Genomic DNA, 18,124 nt, shown 5'->3' on the forward strand with positions numbered 1-18,124 from the left:
CTCCTTCTCCACTGACCTTGGAGTTGTTTCCTATATTGTTTCCCTAACATGTTCTCGCCTCCTTCTCTTCTCTGGCTAGGAAAAACTGTGCCCACTTTGTTTTGATTTTCTTCTTATATAAGTTATCACAGAGACATTATCAACATCTCTAATTGGCCCAGGTACAGCCAGCAGCATGCCCATCCTTAGAGCGATACAGCTCTGCCAGACATCGTGGAAGCTTCTGGCAGCTTCTCACAGAAGACACCCCCCCCTCCCCCCACAAAACCAACACAGCTAGTTATTGATAAAAATTTGAAACGTTATTTTGAGTATTTTCAGGCAACTCGTCAGTTTAGTTAATGTAGAAAGAACTCCTTTTCCTATACCTATAATCTCAGGAATGCTTTTCTGCTGAGAGCTGCCGTTTGGTGTGTCTTTTGTTCTAGAACATAGGGTCATAGGGTAGCGTAAGTCACAGGGCTGTACATCAGGCCATACGATAGGTATGGAGACATGCTACTTTTTCTGAAGAACATGTAATATTTCTTTGAACTGCAAGATGACTAAGTGGAAGGATGAAAAATTCAGTACTCCTACTGTAATTTTTCAAGACAGTTGTCTGTGATAGCAGTTTGATGCGTGTAGATCCTAAGGACTTATAACCCAACACTGCAAGTACTAGTGTTCAGCATGTAGAGAAATCAGCGATCTTTACTAGGATGAAAATGACACTCATTTATATTTTGGAAGACAGTGTTATGGAAATAAAAATTGAGAAGCCAGTGTCTGTTGCACTGCAAAGAGATGATCAGTAAATTTCCCTTCTTTACCATTATAGAGATGTATTTGATAACAATATACAGGTGGTACATAGTCCTTACTTAATGTTAGCTTTGGGCAGGCAGAATGCAGTTGTTGAATGCTCTAGACCTAGGTTGTGAAACTAGGTTGTGAACTTATGAACTTGATTCAGTGCTCATTGAAATATTTGGGTTAATTGTCTTTATTTAGTTCTTAAAGCAACCCCAAGCGAGTGGATATGGTAGGAGATGTTTCAGTATTTTCTGGTGCATCATTCTCTTACTTGGATTGTTTAACGTTATGAATGATACATGATCTTACTAAGTTCTAACAGAGTTGATAAAGAACTAATTGTATTATTTAGCTGTGTTAGTCAACTGAGGCCAGTATGACAAAACCATGATTTACTCATCTATAAACAGCTATAACCTGTGCTTCTGGAGAGGTGTAAATATTTGCAGAACTGGGCTGTATTAACATTATGAAAGAGGCATTAACAATAAGTTCATTTGTACTTAATTTTGTGTAAGGTTAGGTTATGTTAGGTTCCTCCTAAAACATGTGATATCCCTTCATATAAGCAAAAATTTTATGCAAATATGTTTCATGTTTGACTGATTGCTGAAACTGCACTCTGACATATACGTACCTCATATAGCAGTTTCTTGTTGCACAGATTCACTTCGTGTAAGTGCCTGAGTTAACTGTTGTATGTTAATTTATTCAAAGCCTTGTTATGCGTAAGAGAAACTAAGATACAAATACAGTTCTGACAAACACAAATAGGGAGATTTGTCATCTGATTGGCTAAAGCTTCTTATTCTGGTGGAATAAATAATGTTATGTTATACAGTTTTTAATAGTTGCATTAGATTACTTAACTTTTTTTCAGAGAAAAACAGAATTAGCTGCAACTTTTCAGCTATATTGTTCTTTGGCATTTTTCATGTTTCAAAGATCTTATATTTGTTAATTTATCAATTGAAATTATTTCTTACTTTTTTAGGAATTTAGTCATAAAGCTACACTCTTGAAGAATGGCAAGATCAGAACTAGTAAAGGACAAATACTACAGAATCCAGTTCAGTGGGTGAAAGATCTACTAGGAAGTGATATTTCTGTGACATGGAAGTACGTGTGGAATAAGGTAGGCCTGATATCCCGAACTTAGCAATAATGAATGGCTGTAACAAGTTTCACTAATCTAGATCTCCTTACTGTTATTAAAGCAAAAAAGGGTACAAATCTGAATTTTAAATATCTTCGCACTTCTAATAAATGAGCAGCAAAGAGACTGCTGTAGCTGCATAGCTGTATAGTGATGAACTCACCATGAATGTTGAATGAATGTGGAATGCTCACACTGTAAGCTAAAAGGGATTTTGAAGAGTAGCTTTAAAGAGGATTGACTGATAGAGAAAGCTGAAAGGTAGTTTGAATAAAAAGGAGCAGACTTACTGAAATATCAGGGTGTCATGCATGACTGTTGCAAAGACACTGCCAGAGTTTAAAGGGCATTACAGATGGGCTGTATTATGCTTGGGGTTTTCTTCAATTAGAATGCAAATTAGCATAATTTCTCCTTGATCTTGACAGATGCAGATTAGGTTTACAAGTACATAAACTCAGTTTTAAAAGAAAAGTGAAGTTTCTACACCTATATAAAACAAAACAAAACAAAACAAAACAAAAAGGATACTAATTAAAACAATCAGTTATCCACCTAGATTTCTTTTTACAGGTGACATATCTTGGGACAGAATTGTCAAAATTTAGTGTTGGTGAAGTGTCAGTTTCCAGTGACCTGGAGTTACCAACACAGAAAGGAAACCCTTTAGGTATGTACCACTTAAAATCTAATATTCTTCATAACTGAAAGCAGCAGAAAGTGATTTCTAAAGAACTTAAAGCTCAAAATTTCTCTATTGCTTTCTGATTTTTTTCTGGGATATATGGTTATCACTGATCTTGATCTTGAAATGTAAATAGTGGCAGAACTTGTACATGAAGTCTAAAAAAGTACACTTCTTCCATAAATTTGTTGTGTGAAGAGAATAGTTACTAATGATTTGGTTGCTATGTAAAAAAAAAGGTAACACTTTATATTAGAATATTTATTATTAAGTGAAGTCTCAAGTAGGCTGTTTCAGTATTTTTTTATTCTATTGCCCAAGCAACACTAATATTTAGGAGGATATTTAATTCTCTAGAAATAAATAGTCAAAAGAAACAAAGTGCAGTGATATGACAAAATGACACTGAACAATTTTTTCAGAACTGCTTAGCAAACTTAAGAACTTCAGCCTAATTTTGATCAGCAATGTATTCTCAGGAAAACACAAGTCACTTTGACAGGCAGTTGTACTTGGACGCCATAAAGCTTTTGGGCTTTTGGGATTGGTTCTGTTAGTTTGATAAGACACTGCACTTCATGTGAACTGGGATACCAGGGTTGGTCTGTTTTCAACATAGTGAAAGAAAATTTAAAGATAATAGTTCAAAAGAACTAACTTTATATTCAAATTACCATGTTCTACTGGTATTTGCTTCAGGCTAAGAGCTTCCAGATGATGAGTTTATTTTTCCTTGCTTCAGTAACTTCAGTTTATACTAGGTGTGACTTAGATCTGGATTTAGTTTTCAAACTTTTTGATAGGCCCTTGAAGATTTCATTAGTTCTTCTGAATTATTTGTATTGTGAAAAATTTATAATAAACATTGTAACTTCCAGAACAGAGAAATCAATTCATTCAAAAACTATTCTTGACAAACAAAAGTTATTCTGTTTTCCCCCAAGTAGTCCAGGGTCATCTGGAAAAGAGTATTTAAGGAAGCTTTCTTTGTGATATATGATTTAAAATGACAGTAACCACTGCCTAACCATTAGTCTTAGGTGAGAAGTTGAGGGAGGGAAAATCAAAGTGTTCTCAGTTTCAGTTCCATTTCAGATACTACATGGCCAGATATGTAGGACATTAAACAGCGCCTTAAATTGTTTCAGAAGAAGATTAATATGCACTGTTATTTTGTGGTACAGTTCGGGTCATTGGACTACCCTCAAATTGTTTCCAAGCTCAGTTCATGAGTTAGCTTGTTCCAAGTGCTTTTTCCAACAGATACTTTACCTGATCAAAAGCAGAGGAAAGTTTGCTGGTGTGGATGTGAACTATTCTGTAGTGCTTATCTGGAGACATTCCCAGGCACTCTTTTATCTTTCTAATATACTTAGGGCCTGTGTGTATTATATAGTAGAAGTTTTTTCTGCTTTTCAGAAGTTTTTTTCTTTTTTTCTTTCTGTATTAATGATTTTTCTTTTTTTTTACTGTGCATCCTAGAGCATTGTTAAAAAAGAAGACTGGGGCCTGGGAATGTGAGCAATTTTAGAGGAGAATGCTATTATTTTTAATACCCCTCCCTCACTCTCCTTGTACCTTCCCATACCTTGGCTCAGTGTTCATTGACCTACTATGTGGAGAGCATGGAGAAGTGGGAAGAAAATGATATATGCAGTGGCTACACCTAGCCATCTTGTAATAGAAAGAAGCAGCTACCAATGAACTTTTTGTACAGCCCAGTTTAGGAAGCGTGTCCCAGGAACCTCTACCAAATCAAGGTCCCTTGGCAAGAAGAGCAGGAGCTGCTCTTCTATAGTGGCTAACATAAGAAACGATCGAGTTTTTCATCTTGGTTGAGATTTATAAGGTGCTTCAACATTTATGTATAGTATCAGACTTCTAGTACCTTAGGGGTGTTAGTACAAAAAACTTGAAGAGCCCATGAAGTAAAGCAGTCCCAGACCAATGCAGGTATTTAATAGAAGCATTGGAGATTGCAATTTTGGAATTGTTCATCTAAATCCTAACTTATTTTCAGCATCTGTACCTTCTTTGAGTCTGAGTCTTCAGTCTCTCCTAGGATCATGCTAGCAGAAAGCAAGAATTACTGTATTCAAGCCTGAGTGAAATGTAAACATTAAGCAAATAAGCAGTACTTTTAGACTATCTGTGTACAGGAAAACAGAAGAAACACTTATTATATGGCTTAGAATTTCTCTGTACTTTCTGATACTTGTCGTAATGTTTGTTTAAAATGACCAAGAATAACAAGGATTCAGAAGCAGATGTCAGCTGAAGAACAGATTTAAGTTGTAGAGCAAATGCTGGTGTTAGGTATTTCACATTGAAATTCCAGTGAGGTGGCTTGAAAGAAAAGCTTATTCGGTTGTTACAGTAAGTGTGATATGCACATTCATTTTGCAGATTGCTATTTCAGGAAGACAGTCTTTGGAAAACAGTATGACTACTCCAATTCTTGTGCTTAGGCAATCTTTTACTGCCTTTAATAACCATTAGCCACCTGTAAATATTAAAACAGCTCTTGTTCACCTTTAGTTCATGAAAGGTCCCAAAGTTGTAGGGAAGAATAGTGTTTTCAAGGGAATCCAAATGATTTCTTAATGGCTGAACCATAAGCTATTTTGAAAGGTTTATGCTATTTCAGGATAGAGTATTAAATTTTACACTGAGCTCAGGAGGAATGCTTGAAAGCAAGTGAGAAAGTTGTGCTATGATCATACGTGATATGGTATGTTTCTGTTTTCCTTGAGGCAAGCAATGAAACACACAGTAGCCATTTAGTAGGCTACTTTTCAAGTTAGAGTTTTGCAGTGTCTGTTGTAATTTTGCCAAGGAAGATTTAGATTTAAAAAGAAACGAAAAAACAAGGCCAAATCATCTTACAGCAGCCACCACTGGGTTGGTAAAGGAGAAAAGGAAAGTTTGCCCTTACATTTGTTAGGTGATATAAGGCTAAGTGAAAATACAGAGAAATAAATTAAGAAAAATAAAAAGCATAACTTCTCTGTGCATTAAACCATCAGTGTTAAGTGATACTTCTTGTTCTTAGAACAAAAGTATCTTTCATGCTCCCAGGAAAGAATTTTATCACAAGGAACCACCAGCACTATCAGTGGCTCTATTGCTCAGCCTCTTGGGAGCTTTGACCTGGGTAATATGCAGCCAAACACCATATCCCTGCCACAAACACAAGTTGTGAGAGCTGTGTGCTGAAGGAGAAGCAGCTGTTGCCAGGGAATTTATGAGTAAGTGTTTTTTTAGCAGTCTAGAAAACCTAATGGTGGATGCAAGGGCTATGGAAGAGATATGAAAGGAGAAAGAAAAGTAGGTGGCATGGAATTGATTTGTGTGTGGGAGGGCAGGAGTGCTGGGGAAAAATGATATGCCCCTGAGGGTTTAGATTGATATAAATGACCCAATAGCAGCGTTTTTCAGAGCTCAATATGGTTGACTCTCCTGTATCCAAATTAGAAACATTTTGCTATTTTGGTGTAGTTAACAAAATAATTTCATATCATTTTGAGTACTCAGTTAAATGTCTCAAAAAAATAATAGCATGGAGGAATATCTTCTGGATTTAGATGGAGAAATATGATACATTGCAAAATAATCTGGTGTAAACTAATTTAAAGGGTGGTATGGAAATGCTTCTGAAAATGCTCTGACCTTTGTGTAACTGACCAAGCTTGTAACTTTGTGTTTTCAGTATTGCATTTTTAAATCGATTGCACATTAAACCCTATCTGTAATACGTGTATGATTTGAACAATGCGTATTGCACTTCATTTGGTATTTTTTTCCTCTATTGCCTGTGATTACAGTACAGAGGGGTGACCCTGACTGACCACAGTGCAAAGTTAGAGTGATCAGCTCAAACCCCAGTGCCAGCTAACAGTGCCGAGCCAGGTCTGCTGAGAGGCAGTAAGACAGAAAACAGAAGTGAATCTAGTCATTGTCATCATTGTAAACTAAAAGTGCATCCTCATTTTAAAGCAATTCTTAATGCTTCTGTACATAGGCCCTACAGCTACCTTGCAAAGAATTAAGCTGAGAAACCTCTGCAGAAAATGCTTTATTATCCCTTTTTTTTGGTTTTTTGGTTTTTTTTTTTTTTTTTTTTTTTTTTTAATAATAGCAAACAGACTTAGTATCCTAAAGGCCAGGGAAGAATATTTGGAGGAAGGTGGACTTTCACGTTACAAAAATAGATTGTGTAGTACATTGCTACATTTATTTATATCAAAAAACACAGATTGAACAACTCTTCGATATTAATTGAAAATTAACAAAGACAATGGTTAATAGAAGTTATGTATCTCTGCTGAATAAATGAACAGCCCCATTGATATTTTCTCAAATATACCTACTGTCCTACTATTTGTATTCTGCTTGCCAAAATAATGGTCGTGTAGCATATATGGTCATTGTCACCCTACTATCTAGGTGCTCTCTCCTGAATCAAAACACTTACAGCAAGAGTGTAGAGTAATATTGTAGCAAAAGTAACCATTAACAGACAGTGGAGATAATTCAAAATTAGAGATACATGTTATAATGAAACCTGATAAACTGTAAATTTACAGGAATATTGTTACATATCTAAATTTTTGCTCATACCTACTATAATTACTCTATCAATTGAAGGAAAAAAGCTGCTGAACATGCAGTATAATATGTAAAAATTTATCCACCATCTCAGTTTTGACATCTCTGCCTTGTGGATCTCAAATCTTTTGCGTAGAGGTCTTAGTAGAAGCTTCTCAAGTTTCACAGTCTGACCAAATTTTTTAAAATAAACTGTAAAAAGCAAACTCCTATTTCAGAAGGAAATTCCTCTGCAAGCATCTCAGAATGAGTGCTTCAATAAGTCTCTTAAATGAAATTTTTTAAATGCAATGAGAAGGCCCATAACCCATAGATGCATTTACTGCATTGATTTGCCCTCTAGTTCTGTTTCCAAAGAACTAGGCACATACACAATGCCACTGCTGTTTTACTTTGTGTTAAATAAAATCTGAATGTAAAGCTCAGCTGTATAATTTTTATTTAAGCTAGTTTACTCTGTGGCCTTTACTAGTCCTGGAAAAAGATAGAAGGGTAATTAATTTTCATTTTCTTGATAGTCACTCATTGTCTTGTACACCAGTACAAAGTTGTGATGCTGAAATGCCTGACTTTACAGGAGACTAGTTAAATCCATGTGAAACATTCCAGTTAAATGAAGCTTAGTTATTACATATATCAGTACCTAAACAAGTGTAAAATTAAGCTACTAGAAAACACTGTATGTGCATATTTGCAACAGTCTTCCATTATACTTTAAATTGTAAACTTTTCAGGATAGGGATATCATATGCATATTTGAACTGTTGAAGATACTTTGTAACATAATCCAAACAACAAATCTAGCCCAATATTTATTTATTGTAAAATAAATTTTGTGCTGGACTGTACTCCACATCAGAATCCTGGGTTCTGGTTAGGCCCAGACAGTTATGTCAGAAACTACTTTCACTAGAAAACTGCTATTTTCTTCTTCATATTTTTGAAGGAAAGCAGGAAAAGATGATGAATAACATTAGTGGTTGAAAAGTCAAGATGTAAACTGAGAACCCCAAGTTTATTATTTCTAACAAAAATAAGTATGGCTTAAGGAACTTGATTCTGTATATCTGAATTATTTGGACTGGGTATTGTTGAAGTAGTAGCTTATCCTACTATTAGTAATGGCAACAGTGATGTGAAAGAGAAGTACTTGGAAGATTTAATTACCCCCAGCAAACAAACCATCTAGAAATAAAAAACCAGAACCCTGACATCTCATATATATTTTTTCTTCCTTATCTATAGTAGAATATTCTTCAACTACACTATGTCCCCATTTATATGACTCTAAAAGACAGGAAGATGAACTATATATTCTTTGTATTTTGTACTTGGAAAGAAAAGTGAGATTGCAGACAAAAATGTCTATCTAAAATGTTTTACAGTCTCGGGGTATTTCAAGGTGCACTGTTCTCTCTTCTTTATGGCTTACAGACAAAATACTTGAAAGTACTTTTCAGTATGTTGAACGTGAAAGTTCCAGGCATTTGCTTTACGTGCTTAGATGCTTTACAAAGAAGTGCAGAGTTCTGTCTGCAGAATTTACAAAGCAGTATTTTCCAGTAACTGCATTCCTTGGCTGAGGCATAGGCTTCCTTCATCTTGCTTTCCAAAATCCTCTACCTGCTGTTATTTGACTGTCAGCAGGGTAGAAGGTAAAATGTCACATGATTGATTCAGACTTCAGCTATGTGGCCAGCAAAAGCCAAACAAAAATCACTTTTCAGAGAGCCAAAAATTGTGGGTAGGCAGAGGGAGGTGGCAGAAGAAACTATCAGGGACTGCATACCGTGGAAACCAGTTCTAATGTCTGTATTTCTTATCTGTTAGCCAGATTTTTCTGAAATTGGAAAATTACTTCAGAAGAAACCAGACAATACTGTGATTGCACAGAATCATAGGCTAACATAGGTTCAGTGGGACCTTTGGAGGTCTTCAGTCCAACCTTCTGTTCAAAGTAGGACCAGTTTCCAAATTAGATAAGATTTCTTAATGCCTTGTTGGGCAAATTCTGCACATTTTCAGGGTTGGGTATTCCCATGCTTAACCATGCTCAAGATGAATTTTTCCCCAATATCTAGTTGGAAACTTGCTTGTTAAAACTTTTGCCTGTTTTTTTGATACAGAAACTATGTTCTCCTAGGAAGTCCAGCTAAGAGTACTTAAAACTGACTCCTAGTTGAGTGCATTGAACACTGGCTTTCTGACCTTTTTACTTTGTGAAACAAGTGGTGAAAGAATCCTTTGATAATGGATTCATCTTCTTAATCAGGTGCACTATAGCATTTTCATCTGCTTTGGTGGTCCTGTAGCGACTGAGAGAACACTGAGACAAACAGAACTGTTGTAGATTATCTTCCGGGAACAAATCTTTCCGTATCTTAACTTATGAAAGCAGTAAATGCAATGCAATGTGAAACATATCAGCCTTCAAGAGGCACTGGCTTCTGCCTACTGCTTTGCTTTAGACAGACAAGATTATTTTGACATCACATTGGTAATATGAGGTGAAAATATTTAGGAGATTACCTTATGAGTTTATCCTGGGAAGTGTTCAAATTTTATCACTTTTTTATCAGTTTGGTGTTTTATTCAGGAATCACTTTTAACAAAGTTATGACAAAGCTTTTAAACAAAACAATTCAGTCTTTCAGTCACCATGTTATAATAGTGTAGGAGAAGGCTCTAGAAGTTGTTCTGAGGTTGTACATAAAACTCAAAAAACAGCACCTGTAGATTTTGCCAGTGCATGAAAAACGGGAGCTATTGGTTTTTCAAAGGGCTGTTCTGATCTGAAATGAAACTAGATTTATAACTTGTCTTCTGTTTATTCCAACCTGCATTTCAGTCTGCTGGGTTTTAATTACCCAAGTTTGGAGCTGGAACTTTTTATGCACTATCTTGGCACATTAATTTCAGGTTTTCTAAAATGGTTAGAAATAATTTTAGAGAACCATTTTCCTTTCAAGTGAGTATACAAGTGAATCATTATATAATTAAGTCTACAACAATAACATAATAGGTTAAAAAGAAAGAAATGTATGTTAGGAACCTACACCCTCCTAGTAAGACAAGAAATAGTCTCCTACAATTATTTTTAAAGCAATCTTTGGGTCTTTTAAGAACAGATACTAGTATATGCTTTTGTTAATGTTGAGCTCAAAATCATTGATATTGATATTTAAATATAGTGATAGACTTAACTGAGAACTGAAAGGTCATCTGGACAGCTGTGTAAAAAAATTTTCTAATAGAAAATATTTTTAATAATAAAAATGGAACCAGCCATTCTGTTTTATTTTAGAAGTACTTATTTTATTTTATTCATTTATAAATTCAGTCTTGAAGATAGATTCTGTTATGGGAGGTTGTGCACCATTCTCGGTTAGTATTGGCTTGTATGTCAATTATACTTCTCTCACCTTTTGGGGATAAAAGAATTTTACATCTATAGCAAAAAAAGAGCTACTAAGATTTAAATTGTCATTGTCATTTGTTTCTCTGGGGGACTATTGAAACATTGCTGGATTTCTAGAGTACATTGGCGGACTTGGCTTTGCCACATTGTTAAATGAATAATGTAACAATATGTTGATGCACCAATCCAAGGTACCAGAAAAATAATAATTCAGAATATGTCACATAATAAGCATTTGTTACTGTGTAACAGCCATATACCCCAGGATATGTAGGAGAAAAAATAGGTACTATATAAGATCATGATGTAGGCAGAAGGTTAATGGAAAATAATATACTTGTATCACTTATGTGTGTAATGCTCTAAAGAAGCCTGTAAAGCAGTATTTCTATTGTAAATTTTTCAGACAATTAGAAACAGATGAACTATTAACTGTGTGTTTTGAAAAAGCATAACATGTTTGGGTTCATTTGTGGGAATAATACTTTCTACCATATGAGACATAAAGTAATTTCAGAATTCAGTGTAAACCTTGAAACTGATGCTTTAGAATAAAAGGCATGAATACTTGGTCTCTAATCATATCTGCAAGTCCTTTTCCTATGCAAACACAGTGCAACAAGGAAGACCATTGTTATGGAGTAATTTGAAAGAAGAATGATTCTAAACACCTAATTTTTTTTTTTTTTTTGCTTTATGACATTGCTTTTGCCAATGTCACTGGATTCATAAAGAGACCTTGAACTTCCGAGGAACTTCCTTTATTGAGTGGAGAAAGAAATGTTTCTTTCTCAAATACACAATTTTATCTAGAAAGAATGGAATAAAATAATGAATTGTGAAAGTATAAATTAATTTCCACATTACTGCTATACAGATTTCAGTTATAGACAGATGATGGACTGAACCTATAGATCAACCATGATGAGTCATGCCTGATATGTGAAGAAAGAAACCATAGACTAAGGTTCTATCAGAAGGTGCTCTATGTCCTTCTGGCACTGTTACAGCTGTTCTATGTTAGAGTCCTTCTATAAATTATCTGGTCATTATAGTCCATTAAGAAGCTTCCACACTGAAATAATTTATTTATTATGATGATGCTATAAATAACGTTTGATTTTTTTTCAAAGGTCCATAATTACCAATGCAAAAAATGCAGTGTGCATGATTTAGGTAATTTGATAGATTAATTCTTGGGGAAAAGGTATTTTCAACATTGGGATGGAGATGAACATAAAGAATCATAATGCAGTTAGTAAAAATTTCTGCTAGCGTGTATCTTGTAGTGGGTGCACACCACCTTAACTTCAGGTGTCTGACTGATATGATTGATCTGTTAATTAGAAGATGTCTCCTTACTGATTGGTTTGTAAGGACAGAGTCTGTGGACTCCAGCATTTACAAGAGAAAAAAAGAATTGACATCTATATCTTGTAACTGGATCAAAAACTGTGGGGAGACCTGAAAAAAGGGACTGCATTTACAGGGGAAAAAACTACTAAATTACTGGGAAAACATTGTGTTTTGTCAGATAAAGTTCTGGTCTTACAATGGCAATCTGTCCACACACATCGCTTTTGCCAAAACATGAGATCTCAACTAGATTTTCTTTCCATTTGATAAATCATTAATACAAATTTTAAAAAACCTGAAGAACACAAAAGGCAGTTACTTGCTTTCACTCAAGCCTCAGGACAATATTGAGTAAAATAAGTTCTTAATGTGACTGTAACAGAAACCATTGATATATTCTAATCTTAGGAGAGAAAAAGAGCTATATGTACCAGGCCATGTGTCCAGGTTAAAGGGAAATAAAGCATAGGAAAGCTTTAGTTTCAGGCTAAACTGGCCAAAAGCTCATATTCCTCTAACTGAGATTTCTTCTTCTTCCTTAATAATTGTAGAATATAATGAGCCAGTACCATGTTGAACTGCCCTGGTGAACTTTTCAGCTTAGTTATTAAAATCAGGGGTTAATCCTAGTTCTAGTGTCCAGATTCAGTGGAATACTTAATCTGAAAGAAAAGTTATTTTCAAAAGTATCACTAGCATGGGCAAAATTATTGTGCCTGAATCCAGTAGAAGCCTTTTTTTAAAGATTCAGAAGGCCCAAAAGTGTTGTTTATATAAAGTACTAGCTGTCATTTCTGAGGCCTTACTTGGTCTGAATAGACAATGCCTGTTGGAACTCCTGGGTTATGACTGATCTTTTCTAAGTTCTTGAGGGCAATGTGAATAAGGCCCAAGAAACTTGAAAGCACTTAAGACAGATATTTGTTCTATTAATATTCTGCTATGGCAGTTTAGATCAAATGCTGTCACCTCTAAGTGTGTTGTTCTTAGATCTTCTCTTTGCTTATGCATTTATAGCCTGTGTCTAGGCTAGCTGTGCTAAACAGATCCTTTTGAGTCAGAAGAATAAAATCTCCTGTGGCTTTGCCAGATACTGCAAATCAGTTCATCTTTCCCTCAGATCTGATAATCATCATTACCTATTTTATAGAAGTATTTAAACTGGATTTACTGATGCTTGTAAATGTACTCAAATATGTTGTCTAAATTACAAGAGCATTTAAATTATTTTACAAATAATTTACATCAGTAAGATAATTGTAAAATATGTAACCCAGTTTTTGGATAGTCCCTGTGCTTCCCTGCTTGGGAAAAATAAGGTAGATACTAGTGGGATTTTTAAATAGATGCCTTCAAAGACAGAGGGAATGTTGAAAAGCAGGATGGAAAACCTATCAAGAGACAACATGTGTTTTCCCCATATTTATAGAAAAAAAAAACCCTCATTCTGATATTGATACTTTATCTTACTGTTCATGAAGATGATAGAAGACTGACAGAATAGGCCAGCAAGGGTGGAAAAGCAGAGTAAGGCCGTGCTTGTTTGTCTAAATTTACTGAGTTTGCTTCTGTACCTGAGGCACTGAGTTCTGGATAACAGTATAGGAATCTTTCTTGGCTGCTTACAGCCTCCAAACTGCCAGTCTTTTTTAAGGAGATTAGAGTTAACAGTCAGCGAAGTGCGGGAAGAAAACATCAAAGTGTGTATCAGAAGATTAAATATAGTAGCAAAGGGAGAGAGAAAGGGGTGAAAGACTTGAGAAAGAAAAATGCAAAGGAAAAGAAATCATAGTTTTCAGAGGAAAAAACACAGGGACCAAAATACTGATTCATACCTACTGGGGAAAATTACTGTCTGTGGATATAGACACTTTTAAATCAAACACTGGTGTCAGAACTGAGAAAGGCAGCTTTAGGATGTATAAATCACTGTGGTTTTTCTAGATGTTGACTGTTATCTAAAATTACTGAGAAGTGGAGAATATAGAGATTAGATATGTTAATTATTCACTTAGGTAAAGTACTTGCGGTGAAATAGTGATGTTTAATTGACAAATGTTAATGTAATAAGTAAAACATAAATTTGACACAAAGGAATTAACAAAGAAAGCTATTAGCTGCTGCTGAAAAAAGTGACTTCTATATATGTATTTGGTCTTATCTCCCTTACACTTCTCATTTGAGTTGAGAATTTTTAGTCAGTAAGTTAAATCATTGCATTACACAGAAAAGCCTTTCCAAAGTAAGAAAATAGCATCTTTCCTCCAATTATGATCTATCAATATAGGATACTAAATTAGTTTTGGGCTTTGCTAAGAATTTTCCTTCTACTTGCATACAAAATGTGGATATTTCAGAACAAAAAAAAAGCTTTTTCTAATCAGCTAGAGCAGGTTGAACTCATGCCTATCATGCTATTGTATACTCAGCATTAATGAAAATGTATCATCTCAGTTTCTGCCAGTTATTTTCTTTTTAAAAAAAATCTAGGCATACTTTAAGATTATTTTTACCTGATTTTGTCTTTAAAACTATTTTGTGATTTTTTAATGCAAGCATTCCTTGTACTCTTTAAAACATCACTTCTAGATGAGTGTATAAGTTGCCTTCTTCTGGTGTGACTGACTGCTGCTTCGTAAGTGTGAGGAGTGTTGTGATGTAACTTTCTGCATGGGTCTTGTGTGCAGCCTGCCTGTCTTTGTTGCAGTCAGTGATACTTAAATATATTCCAGACATCAGATCATACATTTCGTTCCATTATGTACTGTGCTATATGTACTGAAGATGCACCGAGCTTGTAAGACACACAAGACGCTATTTGCACCTCTGAACACCAGCCTCTCTCTTCTAGTAGCAATTTGTTACTTTGCTGGCTTTGGGTGTTATGCTCCTGGAACTCAGGAAGTGGCAGGGAAAGCATCACCAAGACATGGAATTAAAGGGTCTAGCACCTGCATATAGCACCTGCATATAGCTAAAACAAACACTGTTTGTTTTAGCACTGGCACCGTTCATGTCGTCCATTCAATGAGTATGTTTTGCTTCTTAGAATCGGTGTAGGTGACAGAAATGAAAAGTGGTGGTTAACAAAGAAAGACTCTTGGGATGGCATATGATAGCCTAGGAATGGGTACAAGCTAAATGTCCAACTGGTGTCACTTCTGACATGTTTTTGCTGCATTTTGACAATGATTTATCTTGACTGATCTAATAATCCTGATATATGTATCCTGGTTTGCTTCTTGAGGAAACTTGAATATTGTTTGGAAACAATATTTTGCTGCAGTTTGTTGTTTTGGTTTTATTGTTGGTTTTTTGTTCTTTTTTTAAACAGAAACCATCTCCACTTTCATGAGAGTTCCCTCTTTTGACACCATCGGCTATGTGTGACAGTTCTGCCCCCACTGGCAGTTTTCTATGTTGGGCTGGTTGTGGCAGCTCAGTAGCTGTGTTACTTTTTGCAAGGATACCAAAGGGAGAAAGTGGGGATCAAAGATGTATGAAACCAAGTAACTGAAATCTGAAGTTCCAAGTGCCTTTTGGAATCTATGCTGTTATGGATCAACGTCTTCTAATATTTCTTACTGGTGGATCTTTACCATGTTACTTTGTTACTGATTTTTAACAGTGACAGAAGTTCAGCTTCTCCTGTACTGACAAAAGTGCTTTAAATTTATGCATTGCAATAGTTAATTCAGTCCAGCAGATACGCAAATATTGAAAATACCTATAGTTCAGTCCTGCAGTTTCTTCTGTACAGGTCTACACTTTCCTTTTCATAAAGTTGTTTCAGGACGGGCTTTCTCTGTGAAAGAGATACCTTATTTTGGTAAAGTACATTGAACATGCCTCTTTGTAGACATAATGCATGAAATTCAAGCACTCTCGAAGAACAACTGCATTGTCCTGCATTCCAATTATATAATTGGAAATGTCTGGGATGGCTAGCTTCTTAGGCTGGACACCAGGAGGTGTAGTGTGGCCCTTGTATCATTGAAGACTGGATCTGAGTGAGACATACTGGTAAGATGTTGCAAGTCTTACCCCACAAGATTCCTAGGGCACATTACAGATTCTTAGGGATCACTAAGGTTTGCAAGGTTATGACAAACTACAAACATCTTTTTAGGTAATAGTGCCAGTGATTGCTTTCCATTAATCTAATAATTTGCATTAATTTTCAACAGGCTCTTTTGTCCAGTTCAACTCAGTGGAAAGTCTGACACATTTTCTCCAATTCCATGAGATAGTAATGGCACATAAAGAGGAGTTTCTACCATGCTCTGCAATGGAAAAGCACTGGAGTTTCTACAAAGAATGCAAAGATTTTGGATTCTAAAGACTTCTTGAGTGCTAATACATTTTTCTTTGCCATTACTTAAAAGTAAACATTTGAGCTTTTAGAAGTAAATACTTTGCTGCTGTCATTTTGATAAATCATTTGTCCAGCACTTGGGATGATGGAAAGTTTGTGTGGGTAAGTGAGGAACAGGGAAGTACTTAGTAGTAGGCAAAGATAAGATCAATATTTACTCTTGTGCTGCAAGATTAAGAAATGGGGGAGGATATAGGACTTACACACTGATGCTCATTGTGAATTATATTCCAGGTTAATTACTTGGTATGAACTTTTAAGTTTTAATTTAAGATTAAAGTAACTGCCTAAATCTTATTGGGGAAGGACAGAAACAGACAGGCATCCACATTCACAGTCACTTCTTACACCTAAACCTGGAACTGCTGTGGCTGAGCATGTGCTATCAGAAATGGCATGTTTGTGTAGTAACATAAACTGTTAAGTTAGGCAAAAAATCAAGATGAGCAGCCTTGTAAATCATCAGCTTTCTTTTATGTGGCAAATATATGTGTGCATATATATATATATATATATATACACATTTGAGAAGGGGGGCAGGTGCTCAGAGAGGTTAAAAGAGGAATTTCAGCTATTAGAAGTGCTCAGGAAAATTCCATTCATGTTCCAGCTATCTCTCTGATAGGCAGAAAATGTGCTGGCATCTGACAGGAAATGCAATTAGCCTGTTTGTGGAACACAATTTTTTCCAGGTAACAGCCTCTTAGATATTCATCCCAATCTCTGGGGAAATTATATTTGTTTCAATTTTACAATGTTTGAATCTGCTTTAGTAGCATATTTGTAACAGATTTGACTGTTAAGAGAGTTATCTGCATTCAAGTGATATTTCTGCTCTTTTGTTCTTTGGATTGTAAGAAGAGATAGAATAATAGTACCTGCTACTTCTAATGTCAGTGAATAGTATGGGAAGTATCTCCTGTTAATACATAATGTCAGCAAACTATTTGGAGTGTGAAGAGCTCTTCTGCAAAGATCTGATTAGTGTCTTAACAGAAGTTGGTTTAGGGAAGTGAGAGGGGTCTGATGTGCAGAGAGCAAGTACTATACCCTAGGATGCATGAGCAGTCATAGCCTGATGGGCTGTAAGAATAAAGGAATTCCAATGACCTGGAAGTCAGAAAAGGTAAAAGCTGCTGAGTGACAGATATTTTGTAAAGTCAGTTTCACGAAGAAAGAAAATGGAGTGTTCTCACAACTGCAGCAGCAAAACAAACCTGAAGGCATATGGTTTCAAAGGAAGTGCTCATTCAAACACTGTGCTTTCACTGAAAAGTAAAAGGTATTTGACTGCTAAAATGACCTCTGAATTACATGTTTGTTTGAAATTTTTTCTTTGTTGCAAGATGTCTAATAAAATTACTGTACAAAACCTGTGAGAATTTGAAAGTACTATTTTGGTCTCTTATAATAATGGGATTACATGACCTAAGGCAATCCTAAGATACAGTGACAGAAAATTGCATGAGCAACCAAGCAAAGAGGTAAAAATGCAAAGTGCTACATGAAGACCACTGCCTCTTACAGGTGCTGTATGTAAACATACATAGAAGGGAAAGAAAAAAGACACTGAGGCTTTTTTCAGTTTTTCAGTTGTATAGAAGCATCTTGAGAAAGGCATTAGCTTGACAACATATGGCTTAATATGACTAACAAATGTAGGATTCTGCTCCCCAAATCTTAAAACTGTTAATATTCTCTAATCTCCCTGCTGGAATTCTTTGATCTTAA

The 18,124-nt window shown here is 35.4% G+C and overlaps 1 protein-coding gene across 7 annotated transcripts in view; it reads left to right on the forward strand.

The window, feature by feature from the left end:
* ANKRD31 (ankyrin repeat domain 31) overlaps positions 1-17,765 on the forward strand; it is a 65,886-nt gene extending 48,121 nt beyond the window's left edge. For all 7 annotated transcript variants that reach the window (XM_072922048.1, XM_072922053.1, XM_072922050.1 and 4 more), the window contains 3 exons: positions 1,790-1,930; positions 2,525-2,621; positions 16,206-17,765. In XM_072922048.1, coding sequence (XP_072778149.1) covers positions 1,790-1,930; positions 2,525-2,621; positions 16,206-16,357 — 390 coding nt within the window. In that variant the 3' untranslated portion in view covers positions 16,358-17,765. The remainder of the gene's footprint in view (positions 1-1,789; positions 1,931-2,524; positions 2,622-16,205) is intronic.
* The last annotated feature ends 359 nt before the right edge of the window (positions 17,766-18,124 follow it).

Source organism: Taeniopygia guttata, chromosome Z (assembly GCF_048771995.1).
Source record: "Taeniopygia guttata chromosome Z, bTaeGut7.mat, whole genome shotgun sequence".
Taxonomy (NCBI): domain Eukaryota; kingdom Metazoa; phylum Chordata; class Aves; order Passeriformes; family Estrildidae; genus Taeniopygia; species Taeniopygia guttata.